Source organism: Balaenoptera physalus (genome assembly GCF_965194825.1).
Source record: "Balaenoptera physalus genome assembly, contig: SUPER_5_unloc_1, whole genome shotgun sequence".
Lineage (NCBI taxonomy): Eukaryota > Metazoa > Chordata > Mammalia > Artiodactyla > Balaenopteridae > Balaenoptera > Balaenoptera physalus.
The window spans coordinates 431533-447759 of record NW_028126538.1 but is presented as its reverse complement, the minus strand read 5'-3'; the positions used below and the strand labels follow the sequence as shown (position 1 = coordinate 447759).

General features: G+C 40.0%; 1 protein-coding gene across 3 annotated transcripts in view; it reads left to right on the top strand.

Moving 5' to 3' along the window:
* LOC309662161 (contactin-associated protein-like 3) overlaps positions 1 to 16227 on the top strand; it is a 100301-nt gene that overhangs the window by 44440 nt on the left and 39634 nt on the right. For 2 of the 3 annotated variants that reach the window (XR_014264551.1, XM_082478867.1), the window contains 2 exons: positions 318 to 428; positions 13350 to 14065. Coding sequence is in view for 2 of the 3 variants with exons in the window: in XM_082478867.1 (XP_082334993.1) it covers positions 318 to 428; positions 13350 to 13630 (392 nt within the window). In the remaining variant the exon portion in view is untranslated. Of the gene's footprint in view, positions 1 to 317; positions 429 to 13349; positions 14066 to 16227 lie in introns of those variants that run through there. The other variant, XM_082478868.1, reaches the window with a different exon arrangement.

Genomic DNA, 16227 nt, shown 5'->3' with positions numbered 1-16227 from the left:
ATAGCTTTGAATTGGCCATGGTAGGAGTATTTACACCATGGAAAGTGGCAAATGCTGCCAATCAGGGTTTTTAATTTTCCTTAAGAGCCTGTTGTTCAACGTTTACTAACACACCTCTGATCAAGACTGATGTTTGCCACAGGCTCTAGCATTTTCCTAGCCTGTTAAGTAAAAAGAAAGGAAATTAAGGAAGAAGAGAAGGGAGGGTGGCAGGGAAATAGGAAGGAAAGGAAAGTAAAAGGGAAGGAAGAAGAGAGGAAGAGAGGACAGGAAAGCTTTACTCAGTGTATTAACCCGCACGTGGTGTTTCCCCCCAGATAGCTGTGACGCTCCTCTGGCGTCTGCCCTGCCCCGGGCTTCCTTCAGCAGCTCCTCAGAGCGGTCCAGCAGCCACGGCCCTGGCTTCGCAAGCCTTAATCGCAGAGACGGTGAGTCTGCAGCTGTCTTCTTGTCAATCCACGCTGATTCTTTCCCAGAGAGAATTATATTCATTTTTAGTTCATATTCCTTCTTATAGGTCAAAACTTAATTATATTGAGTTTAATGAATGAAACTGAAGAAAGCAGCAGGTTCATCATATCTGCTAGTATTCCTCTGCTAGCTTTCTTCTTGCTTATGATCCATTTTTTGGTTTGTTTTGATATCTTCCTTCCCTGTTGATTGCCAGCAAATGATCATCAATAAGATTTATGAGAAGGGAATTATTGGAGTCTAGATTTTTTCCGGGGTTATCATCCCTTTTTAGTTTTAGGACCGGCGACAGAAGGGTGACTAGTCAAGTGCGCTGGTCATGAATAACTACAACAACACAAGAAGGAGCCAGTGCTGCAGCCACTGGGGAAAACTGAACAGGCCACCGCGTGATGTTTGCGAGATGTGAGGCTGCCAAAGGATGTCATGGGAAAATGACTCCATTCCCAGGACTTGGCCTGGGAGGAGACCAGGTGAAGGCTGCCACTGAAAATAAAGATTCCCTTCCTATTAGTGGGAAGGGAGTTAATGACTTACTTTTTGGAAAGGTCCATTTTTGCTACTTGAATGTTGTCCAGTGAATTACCTCTTCTATTGCACAAATACTAATTCAGTGGATTAAATAAGTGAATACATACACTTCAAATTCAAATGCTTTGCTACTTTTTTTGATTAACTTTTATTGGAGTAGGGTTGCTTGACAATGTTGTGTTAGCCTCCACTGCACAACAAAATGAATCAGCCACACCCGTACAGATATCCCCTCCCTTTTGGACTTCCCTCCCACTTAGGTCACCACAGTGCATTAGGTAGAGCTCCCTGTGCTATACAGTATGTTCCCATCAGTTGTCTATTTTATACATAGTATCAATAATGTATATATGTCAATCCCAGTCTCCTAATTCCTCCCACCCCACCCCTTTCCCCCTTGGTATCCATACGTTTGTTCTCTACGTCTGTGTCTCTATTTCTGCTTTTGTTTTGCTACTGTTTTAAGGGATAGATTTTTTAAATGAAAGATTAATTCAGAAAGTAAAAGTTAAAATTAACTGTGTCCCATGTAAACGCACTGCTGTAAATTCTGGAGATAATACTAAGGAATTGAGTGTTTTCCTCCCTTTCTTTGACATTTCTAAGATCAGAGTTAAAGTCTAGCTTGAGCTTTACTGTGTCCTTAAGGATCAAATTTGGGAACCTAGTAAGTGATCAAATAGATTGGCAGGGAAGAGTAAGAACACAGGTGAAGAAATTCAATGAGCTCAGGATGGGAAGGCATGTCCATTAATTGTCCAGCTTCATGGTCTTTTCCCAGGAAAAAGCATTTTGTGGCCAGATATTTACTCCTCAAAGCATCATTCATAATCATTTTTAGCACCCCAGTAAAAATATATTCTCATTGAAACCAGATTTCAATAAGATCAGTTATCAAATTACCCATTTTCGGTCTGGTGGTTATTCTAATATCAGCTTAACATCTAAACTTTCCAGTGGTTTCCCTAAAATTGTAAAAACTAAGTAAGCCATATTTAATTAGTTTAAAGAGGCCCGAGGGGCTTGTGTGTTGTGTTTCTAATTTGCATGTGTAGAGTATCTTTATGATTCAGGCCTCCAGTGCTATCAATATGGTGGCACTGGGAAGTTTATAAACATTAGAAGGGAAAATCCTGAAGCTTAAGATGAACTTATTTCCATTATATTTAATTAAAAAAATAATAACTCAGAATATTATAAGCCATCATTATAAAATGGTAAGTACAAAGCTTATCTTTTATATTTAAACTACTCTCTTTGCAAATTTAAATTAATTATTTTAAGAGTGGCAATCAACTGATGAGGGTTTCTTTTTAATGGTTGTTGCTACTCTGATTGCATATAGTGTACATTTCACTAAATATCCCTAGATATTACCACCTGATTTCAGACCCATTTCTAAAGCATGCTTTAGACAGCACAATTTATCAATATTCCTTCTGAAGGATTATCTATATGTGTTTTCTGTTAAAAGCCAGCATCCCAGAGTCTTTATTGACATTTCCTTTGCCTTGGTAAATGCTAGAGAACATATTAGTTCACTTTAGTTTATATTATTATGATGTAAAATGTGGATAGTATGAAATGTGGATGAATATAATGAGGGCGATGATTCTTCATATATAGTAGTTTTAGCTTTTTGGAATATTTTGTGTATGATCTAGTGAGGAAAATCATGTTAGACTCCCTGATTGTATGGTTAAAATTTCCTTGGTCTGTGTTGTGGTATTTGGAAGTTTTAAAGAAGGTGGTCTGTCTTACATCCCTAGTTTCTTATTTTGCCCATAAGTCATTGCGCTTCTAGAATGTTCATTAAGAATTAGAAATGTCTCAAATATCACAGCTTCCACCAAGAACTTTATACATAGCAGCTGATCAATTCATCTACCTGATACATAAAGGTAGTAAGAGAATAGTCTATACATAATTTTTGATTGTATGTGTGTGCATATATATAAATTTGACCCACTGTATAACCCCCCAAAGCCAAATAATTCAAACTTTAAGGCATTTGATGATTTTAAAGTACTTCACTGATTCAACACATAACAAATGTTAATTAATTGACTAGAACTTATTGCACATTTCATGTTTTCTCTTTTACATATTTTTTACTTATGCAGTTTATGTATTTATTTTGTTTTCTATTAATTTATGAAAAGTAGTAAAATATTTCTTAGAAAAGACTTTGCAATAAATAGAAGAAAGAAGTCTACGAAGGATATTAAGAGGAATGAGCAGAGAAGTTAGGAGGGATCCAGGCGTTTCTAGGGACAGGTGGGCCAAAGCAGAGAGATGCAGACCTTGCATCTTTGAAAACCATGATTCCTGAGCATGTTACCACCTGTTTGCCAGTGTTTTCTGTGAGCTCCCTAATGGAATTGTTGGTTATTGTAGAGATAGTAATGGGCTAGTATCATCACTCAACATTGGACTAAGTGCTCCTGGAGTTTACTTTTGAAATTTCTAGTCTGGTTCCTCTAGCATTCCCATTTTGAAGTCTGGGATTGGGTTCCAGATAATACATTTAACAAAGTATCCCCTCTGAGGTCATACACCTTACCTTTTTATACAGAGAAACACAAATTACTGGAAATGCCTGAATGTATAATTTTTCAGAACTGATGGATTTTTTTTAAGGGGTAAAACACAGACACGTACATGTATTCATATACCTATTCAAGAAAATTGATGCCATTAGCTAAAAATGTAAAGTTCTTGAAGCTTTACATCTTTACAGTCAAATTGGGTTTGACTATTCCTATTAGCTGAATTTCTTTCCATCAATATTAAATTGATATTTCCTAGAATTACAAGTGACCTAATATTTCTCATATAAAATCAAGGTTGCTGAAATCTGTGTATTCTAAATAAGAACATGCTATAATATTGACTTCATTTTTTTCTTCTCAAAAATCTCCTAAAGGAACTTTATGCAGTTTATCCAAGTTTATTCAAAACAAAAGTTAAAAAACCAAAACCAAAAGTAAAAAAACTACCTTAGAGTAAACCATGCTGGACTTTCATTCTAGATCTTGCATGTGGAAATAACCTTTTGTTTTTACAATTATTGTTACTGTAGGTGACCCTTCATGAAACTGGCTTTAGCATTTCAGATGCTGCTTTCCAACTCCGGATAACGTGTTCTTTTTAGCCATGTGACGTGTTCTCTTTAGTCACCGCAGGCATGGTGGTGAGATGAGTGGTCTGGCCAGAGCTGATTGAGATTGATTAGGAGGAAGTGTACACACATTTTGTTCTCCTTTTTTGTTCCCCCAAAGTGCTTGCATAAACAGTCATCCCCAGAAAGAGGGACAACTCCATTCATGGCCCAGATGCTGAAAATCACGCCCTCTAATGGGGCAAGCCACTCGATCACTGACAGCGCAAATGAGACTGCTTTAAATTTAACTTGATCAAAAATGGCATATCAGATTACTATATTGTGTATTGTAAACAGAAAGTAGATGGAGACAAGCTGAACTGACTGGATGTTTTCTTTTCTCTTTGTAATTCTTCACCTTTCCCGTACTGAGACATTGATCATATTTCCTCACAACAGACTTATGTGTTGGTGGAGCCAGGAAAGATTTTGTCTAATGCTCCCAATACAATTAATGGCTGAGCATATTAGCAACAATTCTCAGCTTTAAGATATTTATTTCTCACTTTAGGAAGTACATTTACTAGTACAAGTTAATACTCCAGGTTTTAGCAGGAAATAAATACACATGATTAGATTAGCAGAAAATGCTTAGGCCTGGGCATCAGACACTAAATATTTTCTTATAACCTGGAACGTCTGATTATTTGGACTCTGCAATATCCCAAATAAGCTATGATGTAAAATTTACTGTTTTTTACAAAGAAATGTTAGAAAATGGAAAGAGTGAATAATAATTTAAAATATCTAGACGTATATCAACTCCTGATATAAATCAGAATATTACTGAATACATCAAAAATGTTTGATGCAAATCTTATAATAATAAACTTGTCCCTCATATTTTTTCATAAAATCGTAGTTCTCCAGTATTTCTATCTTTTATTCACAGGCTAGGTGCCTGGTAGAACTGGTCAGTATTCCCAAATACTAGTCTGAGCAATTCAGATGGCAATAAAAGGGCTTGCAAACCAGATTTTTATAAAGGCATATGAATGTACTGGGGAATTTTTGCCTCTGGATGTCAGATTTTTCATTCTGTTTATCTGTGCTTCCTAAAAGTTTTTAGACCTATTAGGGCCAAGACACATTCTTTTTCCGATTTTTCTTAACAAATGATCCTGCAGATGCAACTGTGGGTATTGAGTGCAGTGGACAGGCCAAATGTAATAGCATCCATGTAAAATACACCCATGTACTAAAGCACAGAGCACTGTCTTGGTGACCATGCAACTTTATTAAATCACAGCCTGATGGTAGCATGTGAGAGGAGAAGCCCCCAAATCCCAGGGTTCGTGCAGACCCTGCTGTACAGTTGTCACACAGAACTCATCTGCTCAGGTTTTCCCATGGTCCTTTTCAAGGTCTGGAGTCTCCAGGTTACCTCCATAGAACCTAAGATGCTAGATGAGACAAACCAGAACAAACCAAACGTGTTTTTCAGCGTTGTCAACAACCTTCAGGGAGGCAATGTTGTCATTTCTCTCTACCAAGTAGCCCAAATTATAGCACTACCCCCAGAATAAGGCAATCCTCAGTCTCTTTTGAATTCAGTGGACTCTTTGGAATGGGTGAGCATCTTCCAGGGATGCTCAGATTTCTTTGTTCCTCCTTCTTTCCAAGACAGTGTTTGGGTTTACAGAAGGGCTGGTGCCCTCATGCAGCTGGATGGTGGGGCTTCTCACGTTGGGGCTCAGCTCCTTGCTATCTGCTGAAGGGAGTTTGTCTGCTTTTAACGCTGAGGGTTACTTGGCACCTGCTCCTGAAGCCTGTGGCGGATTTACCTCTTGGTAAGACCGTGTTCCCAGGGAACAGGTCATTGTCCCTTCCGGGATCTTTGCGATGTCACTTCTTGCCTCCCTGAAGCCTGACCATGAGTCTCATTTGGTTTCCAGCCTGAGCAGCCTTGGTTACAGGTTTAATTTGCCTTTGCCAAGTTGACCTTCTGTTCAGATCCAGTCAGACTCTCATCTCACTTCTGTGCCCCCTTTTGATGGCCTGTGGGCAGTCTGGTTCACCATACCAAGGGGAAAAAGATCGTCAAATGGTTTTGTTCTGGCAGTTTAGTCCAGAAGTAACCTATCACTTCCACTCAGAGCTTGTTGGCCAGAACTGGTCACATAGCCCCACCCAACCACCAGGGGGTGTGGAAATCGCAATCCTCCAAGTGCCTGGAAGGTAGAAGAAGGGAAATAGTTGGCAACCATTAGTAATGACTACACAGCCCCCTACAAGGTGATCTCCCAAAATTCCAAATGGAAGCCAAGACAAAGCCTTTCCACAGCTTGCTTATTCCTCTCACTTTTCTGATCCCCCTGGGACTTCGCTCCTGAGCAAGGTGTCTGAATCACCCTCCCACCACCTTTTGCCCTTCCTCCATTTCCTCTCTTTCCCACGATCGTCTGGGTTCCCATCTCTTCTTCCTGCCAAAGAGGGAGACAGCACACGTCCTGTTTCCTATTTTCTTAGTTGGTCTTTGCCCTCCCTGGCTTCGCTAGGGCTTCATGGGATAATGATCACCGGCTAACAGGATTTACCGGAGAGGAATGAAAAACACAACAGTTTATCCTTGCAAAATTATGTCTGTGTTTATTATCTGCCCAGTAAGTATCTTATGGTGGCCACAATTTTGCCATAGTATTTTTCCAAAAGTAAGTACTGCCTATGACGTACTTGGCAACTTCCCAAAAGATATGTGGAAGCCCTTCTAAGCACTATCCAAATTCAAAAATAGTTGTCTAGCAAATTCTACTCTGTTCTTTTCCAAAGTAATCACTTTTATATCATGTATAATATACAAAAATGTTCATGAAAATTATTTATTTAACAGTATGTATCCTTGACATACACCATGATGTCTTTGTTTACTCCACTTTTAATAAATATTATTGACATCCCTATGGAGATATATTTTATCCCATTACATACTGCTTTACTCATCCAATGCAATTACATTGCCTCTTGTAGGGATATTCCCTTTTTCTTGTTTGGAGTCACTGATGAAAGACGTACCAAGTGAGGTGACCTTCAATCCTGCCAAAGGGGTGAGGTTCAATTAGCAACCTTTCATGAGGCATCTGGGATCACTAATGACCAAAGCACACAGGAGTCTTGAACTTCTGGTTTAACTTGTGGCACAGAGACTGGTCCAGGAAGGCCACAGCCAGTGGCAAAGGCTAATGGAATATCTCAGTGGACTCTGTGGTCAGCTACTCCCACCTTTGCTCTGAACATTAATGAGGAGCTTCTGGACTAGGGGCTGACTGGAAGATGGTATTTCAGGGGTTCCCTGTTCTCTCTGTCCTGTGATCCTTGCAGTAGACTCTTCCTTGTTGCCGTGTTTCCTCCAAGGAAATCCAGTGGAGCAGGCTTTTCTTCGACACAAAATAATGCCATACTTTGCTGGGGATGAATGCCTACCCCCCAAAAAATGCACCTTTGTCAGTAGTATTTACATTTTGTGATGCTCAGACCTTATCCTTTTTGCATTCTCATTTTACCACTCTATTTTGTATAGCAGCTCGTCTGTACATATCTCTTTTTATCCAAGGCTTTCACAGTGTGCTTACAAATTGTAATGAATTCAGCTCCATAACATCACTAAAGAAAATGTAAGTTTTACCATCAATGGACTTTTTTTCCAAAGGCTTCTGGTTAACTGAGCAGTCAAGTATGGATGGATAATTTAGTACTCATGGTTTTATTTCTAAGCATCTCACCCTTGCATTTCCTGACATGATCCTACACTGAATTTAATTAAAAAGAAAAAGGAGCTCTTGCCTTAAGAAGAGTAACGGTGTGTCCCTGGGAAGTGGTGGGGGCCTTGGAGCAGAACGCCTGGCCTCCTGCCTTTCTGGGCATCCTGGATTCCCCACTGTTCTCTACATATCAGAGGGAGATGCAGCTATTCTGAGTGGCCTCAAGAATGATCTGGAATCATATCTGTTCTGAATAACTCAGGGGGCCTCTGAAAGATGCACAATGATGCTTTTATAGAATTAGACCAGATCTCAGAGCTGCATCTCTCCTAAACATGAAGATTTCCCGGGAGATGCACAAATAAACTTGGTCATACATTTTATTCAGTCATGAATGAGGTATTTAGTACATGTTCGGATGGTTTATAGGCTTGCTGGGCAATTCGTATTTTATTTCTAAGGTGAGAAATTAGCAAAATCATCTTATAGTCTTGTCAATACAGAACTTCAAACACATAAGAACTGCAAAGCCTGAGATCAACTCAGATCTGAATGCCTCGCTACTGTGTGTTTCTTTAAAACTTGGTCAGGAGTGTCTATGAGAGAAGCAAAACAAAACACACAGTAGCAGTGGATTTTTGTTTATTTTATGCAGAAAGAGCTGCAGCGATGAATGTTAATTGCCAAGGGCATTGAAAGTTGTCCCTCGGGACACTGCACACAGAACTTAAGGGAGTCACGTGTGAACAGTCACACTGTACTTTTTTTCTTTAATATCACTGGCATTTAATTTGAATCACAAATTAACAAGTATACACTTATTTTTTATTTAATTTTAAATTGTCTGTTTACAAAACCATTACTGGGTATGTCTGCATTTAGTAGAGGAATCTGTTTTACAATTAGGCAGCTCTGTGTGATTTTTTCATTATGGATGCACTTTTTGGAAAACTACCTGTTGTCTCCTGCTCAGGCTGCTAGCAGACTGCAGGAAGCACAGCAGAAAGGGAATCAGAGGTTACCTAGACAGGTCCAGAGGGAGGATTTCTGCATTTTTTACATCCTGATAGCCAGAAATGGTATATGTAGAGAGTTGGAATTGCTCCTTAAGAAATCAGAGCTGGAGCAAATGCTTAAATTTCCCTCAGCAATGTAGGCAGGGTTGTGACAAAAACACCAATATATAAATCCCAGAGATCTCTGAGTGGGATGGTCAGGGAGCATCCCCAGGGCCTGCTGCCCTATGGCCCCTTTTTCCTGGGAACATCTGTTACTCCTGCTTATCTCACCCTCTCCCCACTCACCCAGCACCGCCTGGAATCTGGAATGAGTTTTCTGTGAATTAAGATGCATTGAAGTGAGGAAAGAAATACACAGAGCTTGATGAGCTCCCATTTGAGACAATGTAATGAAGATCTTGGAGGGAAACTTCCCTTGGTTACAGTTTCAATGTAGCCATTTACTTGCTTGACATTTAGATGCCCTGGAGATAGGTTAGTCTGTTCACTTCAGATTATCCCACTTGACTTTGCTCCCTTTGGTATCTTTCTGCTCTGGACCTTGTTCCAACTTGAAGAAGGCATGAGCTATTCTCCTTTTCACCTCTGGGTAATTTCCACCTCTGGGTAATTTCCCCCTCTGCACAAAGCTGACACTCATTATGACAGTGCATGCCCCGTGGCCACCAGGGGCAGGGGTCATTTTCATCTTGATCAGTGACCAGAATAATTAAGGCCCTCGCTGAGAGTTTCCTGTTCAGCCTTTCCTCTCCCCAAAGACACAAGTCACTGCCTGTGTCTGAGCCAGCGAAAGGTGGGGGAAACAATCACGCAGGCATAACTAGAGACAGAAACCTTCCAATATATCTGCCAGTGTATCACTATAAAAGACAGTCTGCTATTGATGAGCAAACAATACTGAATAACTGACACATCACAGGGATATGTTCTTAGAAGGGGTAGAGAATGAAAAGGGAGCTAAGCTTTAACAAAATACCCTCACCCCAACCAAAAATGATTGTTTTTTGCTTGTCTGCAAAGCAGAGACTGTGACACCCGTCCCACTTGCCGGGTGCATGGAGGAGTTGTGAGGTAGCACTTAGAGCATCTGGCAGGGTCCTGAACACATCACATGCTTGTGACAAGTTTTGGCTTTCCTCATTTTCTCTCCTTTATCTAGTATAAAGTGGCAGGTAACGGGCCATTCAGTAATGAAAAGACTGCAATGCCCCACACTCTGGATGTCACTCCTCTTTCACCATGACTGTCTCCCGTCTTGTGATCGTGTATGGGAGAGAAAGTATTGTGCTAGATGCTCTAACACAGTTTCTTGTTGAATTCTCATTGCAGCCCTAAAGCATACCTATCACACTTTGCTGGGAGGGATGTTTTGTGTTCAGTGTCCTAAGCTGTGGAACCTTGTTCTGTGCAAGTCAGATCCTCTGGACATGTTTTCCTTTGTATGAATTGTGACACTTCATTCAACTAAGGGGCTGAGGCAGGAGACAGGACGGTGACAATGGAAAAAGACAGTCTGTGGTGTGGTCAGGGGAAGAGCTGGGTGGGAGGGCAAGTGCCTTTCTTGTGGGTTCAGCACTGGTGACTCCAAAACAGTAATTGCAAATCCCTGGGCTCTGTTTCAGGGGGTGTTGGTTCCCAGGGGGAATTTACTGAAGATTTGCAACATTGAATAATGCAGGCTGATCAGTTTCAGAACCACTGCTCTGCAGCTAAGAGCTGGTGGGGCGGCTGTGCTCAAGCGTACCCACTTTAATGTTGTTTCAGTGTATTTTGTTTTGTTTTCCATTACAGAACAGTGATCTCCCTTACCCGTCAGTAAAACTGTTCGGGGCTCCCTAACAGTCCTCAGGTTATGTTTGTGCATTTCCCACTTTTTCCAGTCATTAGAAAAATGGGCATCTACCCCAGTGGACTGCGTGCATGGGCAAATGCACAGTAATTCAACATCATCACCCTACAGGGGTCTGGGGATTACGCCGTGGCTGTGTTACCCAGCTGAAATGAATTGCTTTGCAGCACAGGGAATTCTGCAGTTTCATTACTTTATCAGAGTACCTACTTAATCAGATAGCTTAATTTGCATACCAGTAGCACCTTCTCACCACAGGTAAGGAATATGAAATGTTCAAGGTTGATTACCTGCAGATGGTGAAGAGTGGCTGACAGAGACGTGGCTGCATCTGTGGGAGAGGCTGGTCCCAGGGCAGATGCTGGAAGCATGCTGACGCTTTTTACTCTGTTGCGTTTCTGTACATGTGGTGCCCGTGTTGATGATACTTCCCGCTTCAAGAGAGATGAAAGATGACAGAGAAAGATTGTGAAATGCAAAAAGAAGAAGTATCTTCAGTACATTCTTTACAACCTTGATACTAAGAATACAGGACATTTAGCAGTTTCTCAGAGATTGAAACTGATTCATATAAAACTTCAAATGTAGAACCTTTAAGTTAAAATGATCAGCTAAAAGCCAACACCTAATTTCTGACTTCTTTTGGCAATTATTATAAAATTACAGGCAGTTGCAGAGTAATGTTACTTGGGACTGTTAGTTAACCCTCAGCTAGAACCCAGAAGGACTTATCATTCATCAAACATTAGATGGGACCTTCGCACAAATCAGTAGAAGTAGCAGGGAGGTGTTGGGTGGTGATCAATCTTGTTATTAAAGACAAAGAAAGACTGAAAACTATCACAGGTTGGAAGACACTAAGGAGACAAGGTGACTAAATGCAATGTGGGGTTCTGGAACAGAAAAAGGGAGTTAGTTAGTGGAAATACTGGAGACATCAAAATAAAGTTTGTCGTTTTGTTACCATTGTACCAGTGTTAATAGCTTAGTTTTGATCAAAATACCATGGTGATGTCAGATATTAACATTAGGACACACTGAGTAAAAAGTAGACAGGAACTCCCTATCCCATCTTTGCAACTCGTTTGTAAATCTGAAATTATTTCAAAATAAAAAGTTTAATAATGCATTACAGAACAGCCAGAGTTGTGGCATGTTTAAGATGTGGATCAAAGGAAAAGACATTGTGCTTGTGGTTGAGAGGAAATTTTGGAATTTTGGAATAAAGATTGCAGGAAATGAGGAAATCTTAGAAAGAATTTGAGTTTTAAAGAATTTGTAAGCTTTAAATTTTGCTAAGGGTTATACACGTAGTGCCATTAGCGGAGGACATAGTGAAGCAACAGATGTGCCCACTTGGTAGTTTCACCTCCACATCCTGATGTAAGCGCTCCACTTCCATTTTCCTTTGAGCTGTCTTGTAACCATGTCACACACCTCCTGACATGTACTTGGTCGTAACAGCTTTTGTAAACAGGACATGGATGTTAATAATAGCCCCTAATAAAAAAGATAATAAATGTTGTCTAAAGTGTCAGACCTTATTATGAGAGCCTCAAATGAGATGTCAGGACAATGGGGAAAATTTTTTTTAAAGCTAGTTTTTTTGTGTTAGGGACTGTTTACATGACACTGTGTTTTCTAGACATGGATAATTAGCAAAATATCAGTTCCAGAATGCATTTCAAACCTGTTTCCCAATTTTTATATTGCATAATAATTTAAATTCAGAAAATTTAATATGACATCTAAATCCAAATTCAAAACTCATGTTTCTGTTAAACTAGAAGAACAAGATATATCAATCATACATTCACAGGTATCCCTAATTCTTCGGTGTCTCACAGGCACTGGAGAAGACAAAGCACAGTAATTTCCACTCTGCACCTATTGTCTTGAATACCTGAGAAACTCCTCCTCATTCACTTCCTCTGGGTTCTCTCTCACCCTCCTTGCTACCTTTTTAGAACTCTCCCTCCCTGCACAGAAATCACTTTCACCTCCACCCCTCCCATATTGCATTTCAAATTGTTCTTTGAAATGTCTGCTTCTCCTATGAGTCTGTAAGCACCTTGAGTGTAGGGCTATGCCATAGCCATCTTTGTTATCCCAACATTCAACATGGTACTTCCTCATGCTGGGAATCCAGAATTAAGGTTTTCTAGCTTTATTTTCCAACAAAGGAAAGTTTGTTATTTTCCAACAAAGGAAGGTTTGCCCTTTGTTTATGTCCAACAAATGGCAAGTCATGCATTGAAGCCAATAAAGACACTAGTTCCAAGCACTGATGTAATGGCATGGTGTTTAGTTGTCCACCTATTACATTAAGCAATTTCACTTAGCGGGACACCCCAATACCAGAGAGTCAGGGGTTATGAACTAAGAAACAAAACAATTAATATAGGCTTCATCCATTTACATTTAACCTGTGTTTTTATTTTGTGTTTGTGTGTGTGTATGTGAGTGTGTTTATATAATTATGAGGCGCATTATATAATGCAGAATTTGAAACTATGATTTTCATAAATCTTATTTATGACCCCATTCTTACAGGTTAATATAGATTTCAAAGATTTCTCTGTCTTTACCGGTTTTCTTATTTTTATTCCCACAAAAAGGAGCTGGTGGCTGGTCTCCCCTTGTGTCAAATAAATACCAGTGGCTGCAGATTGACCTTGGAGAAAGAATGGAGGTCACAGCTGTGGCCACCCAGGGAGGATACGGGAGCTCCGACTGGGTGACCAGCTACCTCCTGATGTTCGGCGATGGCGGGAGGAACTGGAAGCAATATCGACGAGAGGAAAGCATCTGGGTATGTGCTTTATTGAAAAGCAGTCTGTCGGAGTATGAATTATGCCAGTTACTGCCTGTTGCTGCCCATCTGTCAGATCAAGTATAGAACCAGAGCCTCCTAAGTTACTTGAAAATGTTTCCACTGAATGTAAGCCACATGTGACGTTCCAGAATACACCGTCCATGGCTAATTTACGAAATAAGTAAAACAATTTTATAATGTAGCGAAATATTGAAAATGTCTTCCCATTATTCCTTTAAATAGTGTGAAGTCTAAGGAATAAATAAGTCACATACAACTGATTTTATTTTTGTTTTATAACAAACACAATAGTTTATATTGCCTCAGCATTTTTAAATAAAGCAAATTCATTTTCTCTGTGCCCTCTGATAAACTGAAATTTCTGAAAGACCCTGAACATGTAAAAATAGATGTAATGGAGAGTCTCTCTGTGGAGGACTTGTTGAGGGATATGTTGAGTTCCTGCTCCAACAGGACCTTGGGCACCATGTGGCCCCTTGTAATTTATGGACAATAGATCCCTAGGATTCTTTGGAATCATAACTGTTTTACATCAGTGACATAGATTCTACTTCTGATTACATATCCATGCTTCTTTTAGAAGAATTAAATTTTGTTTGCTTAACTTTTTGAATATTAAAATTTATGTAATTTATTCTATATTTATCATTTCATATCTTTAAATCACAGTCTGCTCTGAATGAGAAGCTCTAAGAGTAGAGTGTTGTAAAGGTCTGCAGCAGGTTTGCAATTGGCTGAGGGGGTGTGGCCTGAAGAAGATTCATCAGGTGGAGAAGAAATTACTTTTTTCTTTTTTTTTTTTTTTTTTTTTTTTTATTTATTTATCTATGGCTGTGCTGGGTCTTCGTTTCTGTGCGAGGGCTTTCTCCAGTTGTGGCAAGTGGGGGCCACTCCTCATCGCGGTGCGCGGGCCTCTCACCATCGCGGCCTCTCTTGTTGCGGAGCACAGGCTCCAGACGCGCAGGCTCAGCAGTTGTGGCTCACGGGCCCAGCTGCTCCGCGGCACGCGGGATCTTCCCAGACCAGGGCACGAACCCGTGTCCCCTGCATTGGCAGGCAGATTCTCAACCACTGCGCCACCAGGGAAGCCCACTTTTTTCTTCTTATTAAAAATATAATTTAGATGGTTGCCAAGAGCCAGGGGAAGGGAGTAATGGACTGTAAGTGTTTTAATGGAGACAAAGTTTCAGTTTCAGAAGATGAAAAAGTTCTTGAGATGGAAGGTGGTGATGTTTGCACAACAATGTGAATGTTAATGTCCAGAACTGTACACTTAAAAGTGGCTAAAATGCTAAACTTTTTGTTATGTATATCTTACCACAATAAAAAATACACAGTGTATCTTCCATTTAATTTAGGCTAAGAATGTTGTATCACTTAAGAAATTTTTTTTCTTAATTGTCAGAGTAAGAAGAAAATTGTCAGCTAAAAAGCCGTTATGTCTTAGCACATAGCTTATCCATAAAACTAACAGGCAACAAAATGATAATATTCGTTGTGTAACAAACTGCCCTCATTTGAATTTCCTTAGAACTCTGTAGCTTATTATAACTTAATGGATTGTGGTCTACTTAATTTCTTATCCCTGGAGCTTTTATTAGTTAGTCAATAAATGTTGATGCAAATTGAATCAAGAAAAACTAGTTAGTTGTCTAATACTAGATAAAAGAACAAAGTGGGAAGGGCTATGTGAATGTTTTTAGGGCTGGCTGACCTAAGGTTTCCAAACAAGTAATTGCCGTGTGTATGATCCGAAGCAGATATTAATGTTGTGCTTATTCTAAGAACACCAAGTCCAAAGCAGGGTTAAGGTCAATATTGCTTAAGTAAGTTAAAGCTTAATGAAACATCTACTTACATAGAGAACTTTTGTTCAAAATTAAATATTATTTTTCAAAATTAGTTAACTAATAGTTAATGCCTACTTATTCTTCATTGTATTAATTAAGGTTCATATTTTCGCCCCGCTCCAATCCCATTTGATTGAGCAACTCTAACAATTCTTGTTTTTAGTTAAGCAGGTTGGAGAGGAATCAAATGTAAGCATCACCCTCTGCTGATTTCTTTAAAGGTCAGGCACCCTTGGGGAAGTAGGGTCAAGAATATAGTGGCATTATTAATCCTAGATCATGCAGGTGAGGGCAGAAGTGGACCCCTCAATCCTATCCATCCTGTCACACAATAAACATGGGTAAAGTGGCCTGCCTTACACTCCTGCTGAGCTTGCATCCCTCCCTGTGTCCCCAGCACTTCATGGTGCCTGGGGCCAAGCACGTTGGTAAATGTTTGCTGAATTAAAACGAATGAGTGGAATCTACGTTCTGGCAGGATGCCTTCCTTGGCTCCCTGCTCTGTGCTTCTCTGTAGCCCTTGGTCTCAACTTAGTGATCCTTGAAGCTCCAGTGGAGGTGTTTCTCCTCTCTTACAGTTTGAGCTCCTTTAGGAAAAGGGCTCATCCTCACATCTTCTGCGTGCACCACCGTGGGTTAAGTGAATTCTTCTCCTAATCTGGGCCCGACTATACACAACTGGCATTGACAGCAGTAAATCACACTAGTTGATGATTCTGACATTATACTCACAGTTTCTTTAAAAAGATTGGGCTGGTTTGGCTGCTTTCCAGACCTTTCACAAAATGTCAGCTGCTCTTAAAAATCAAC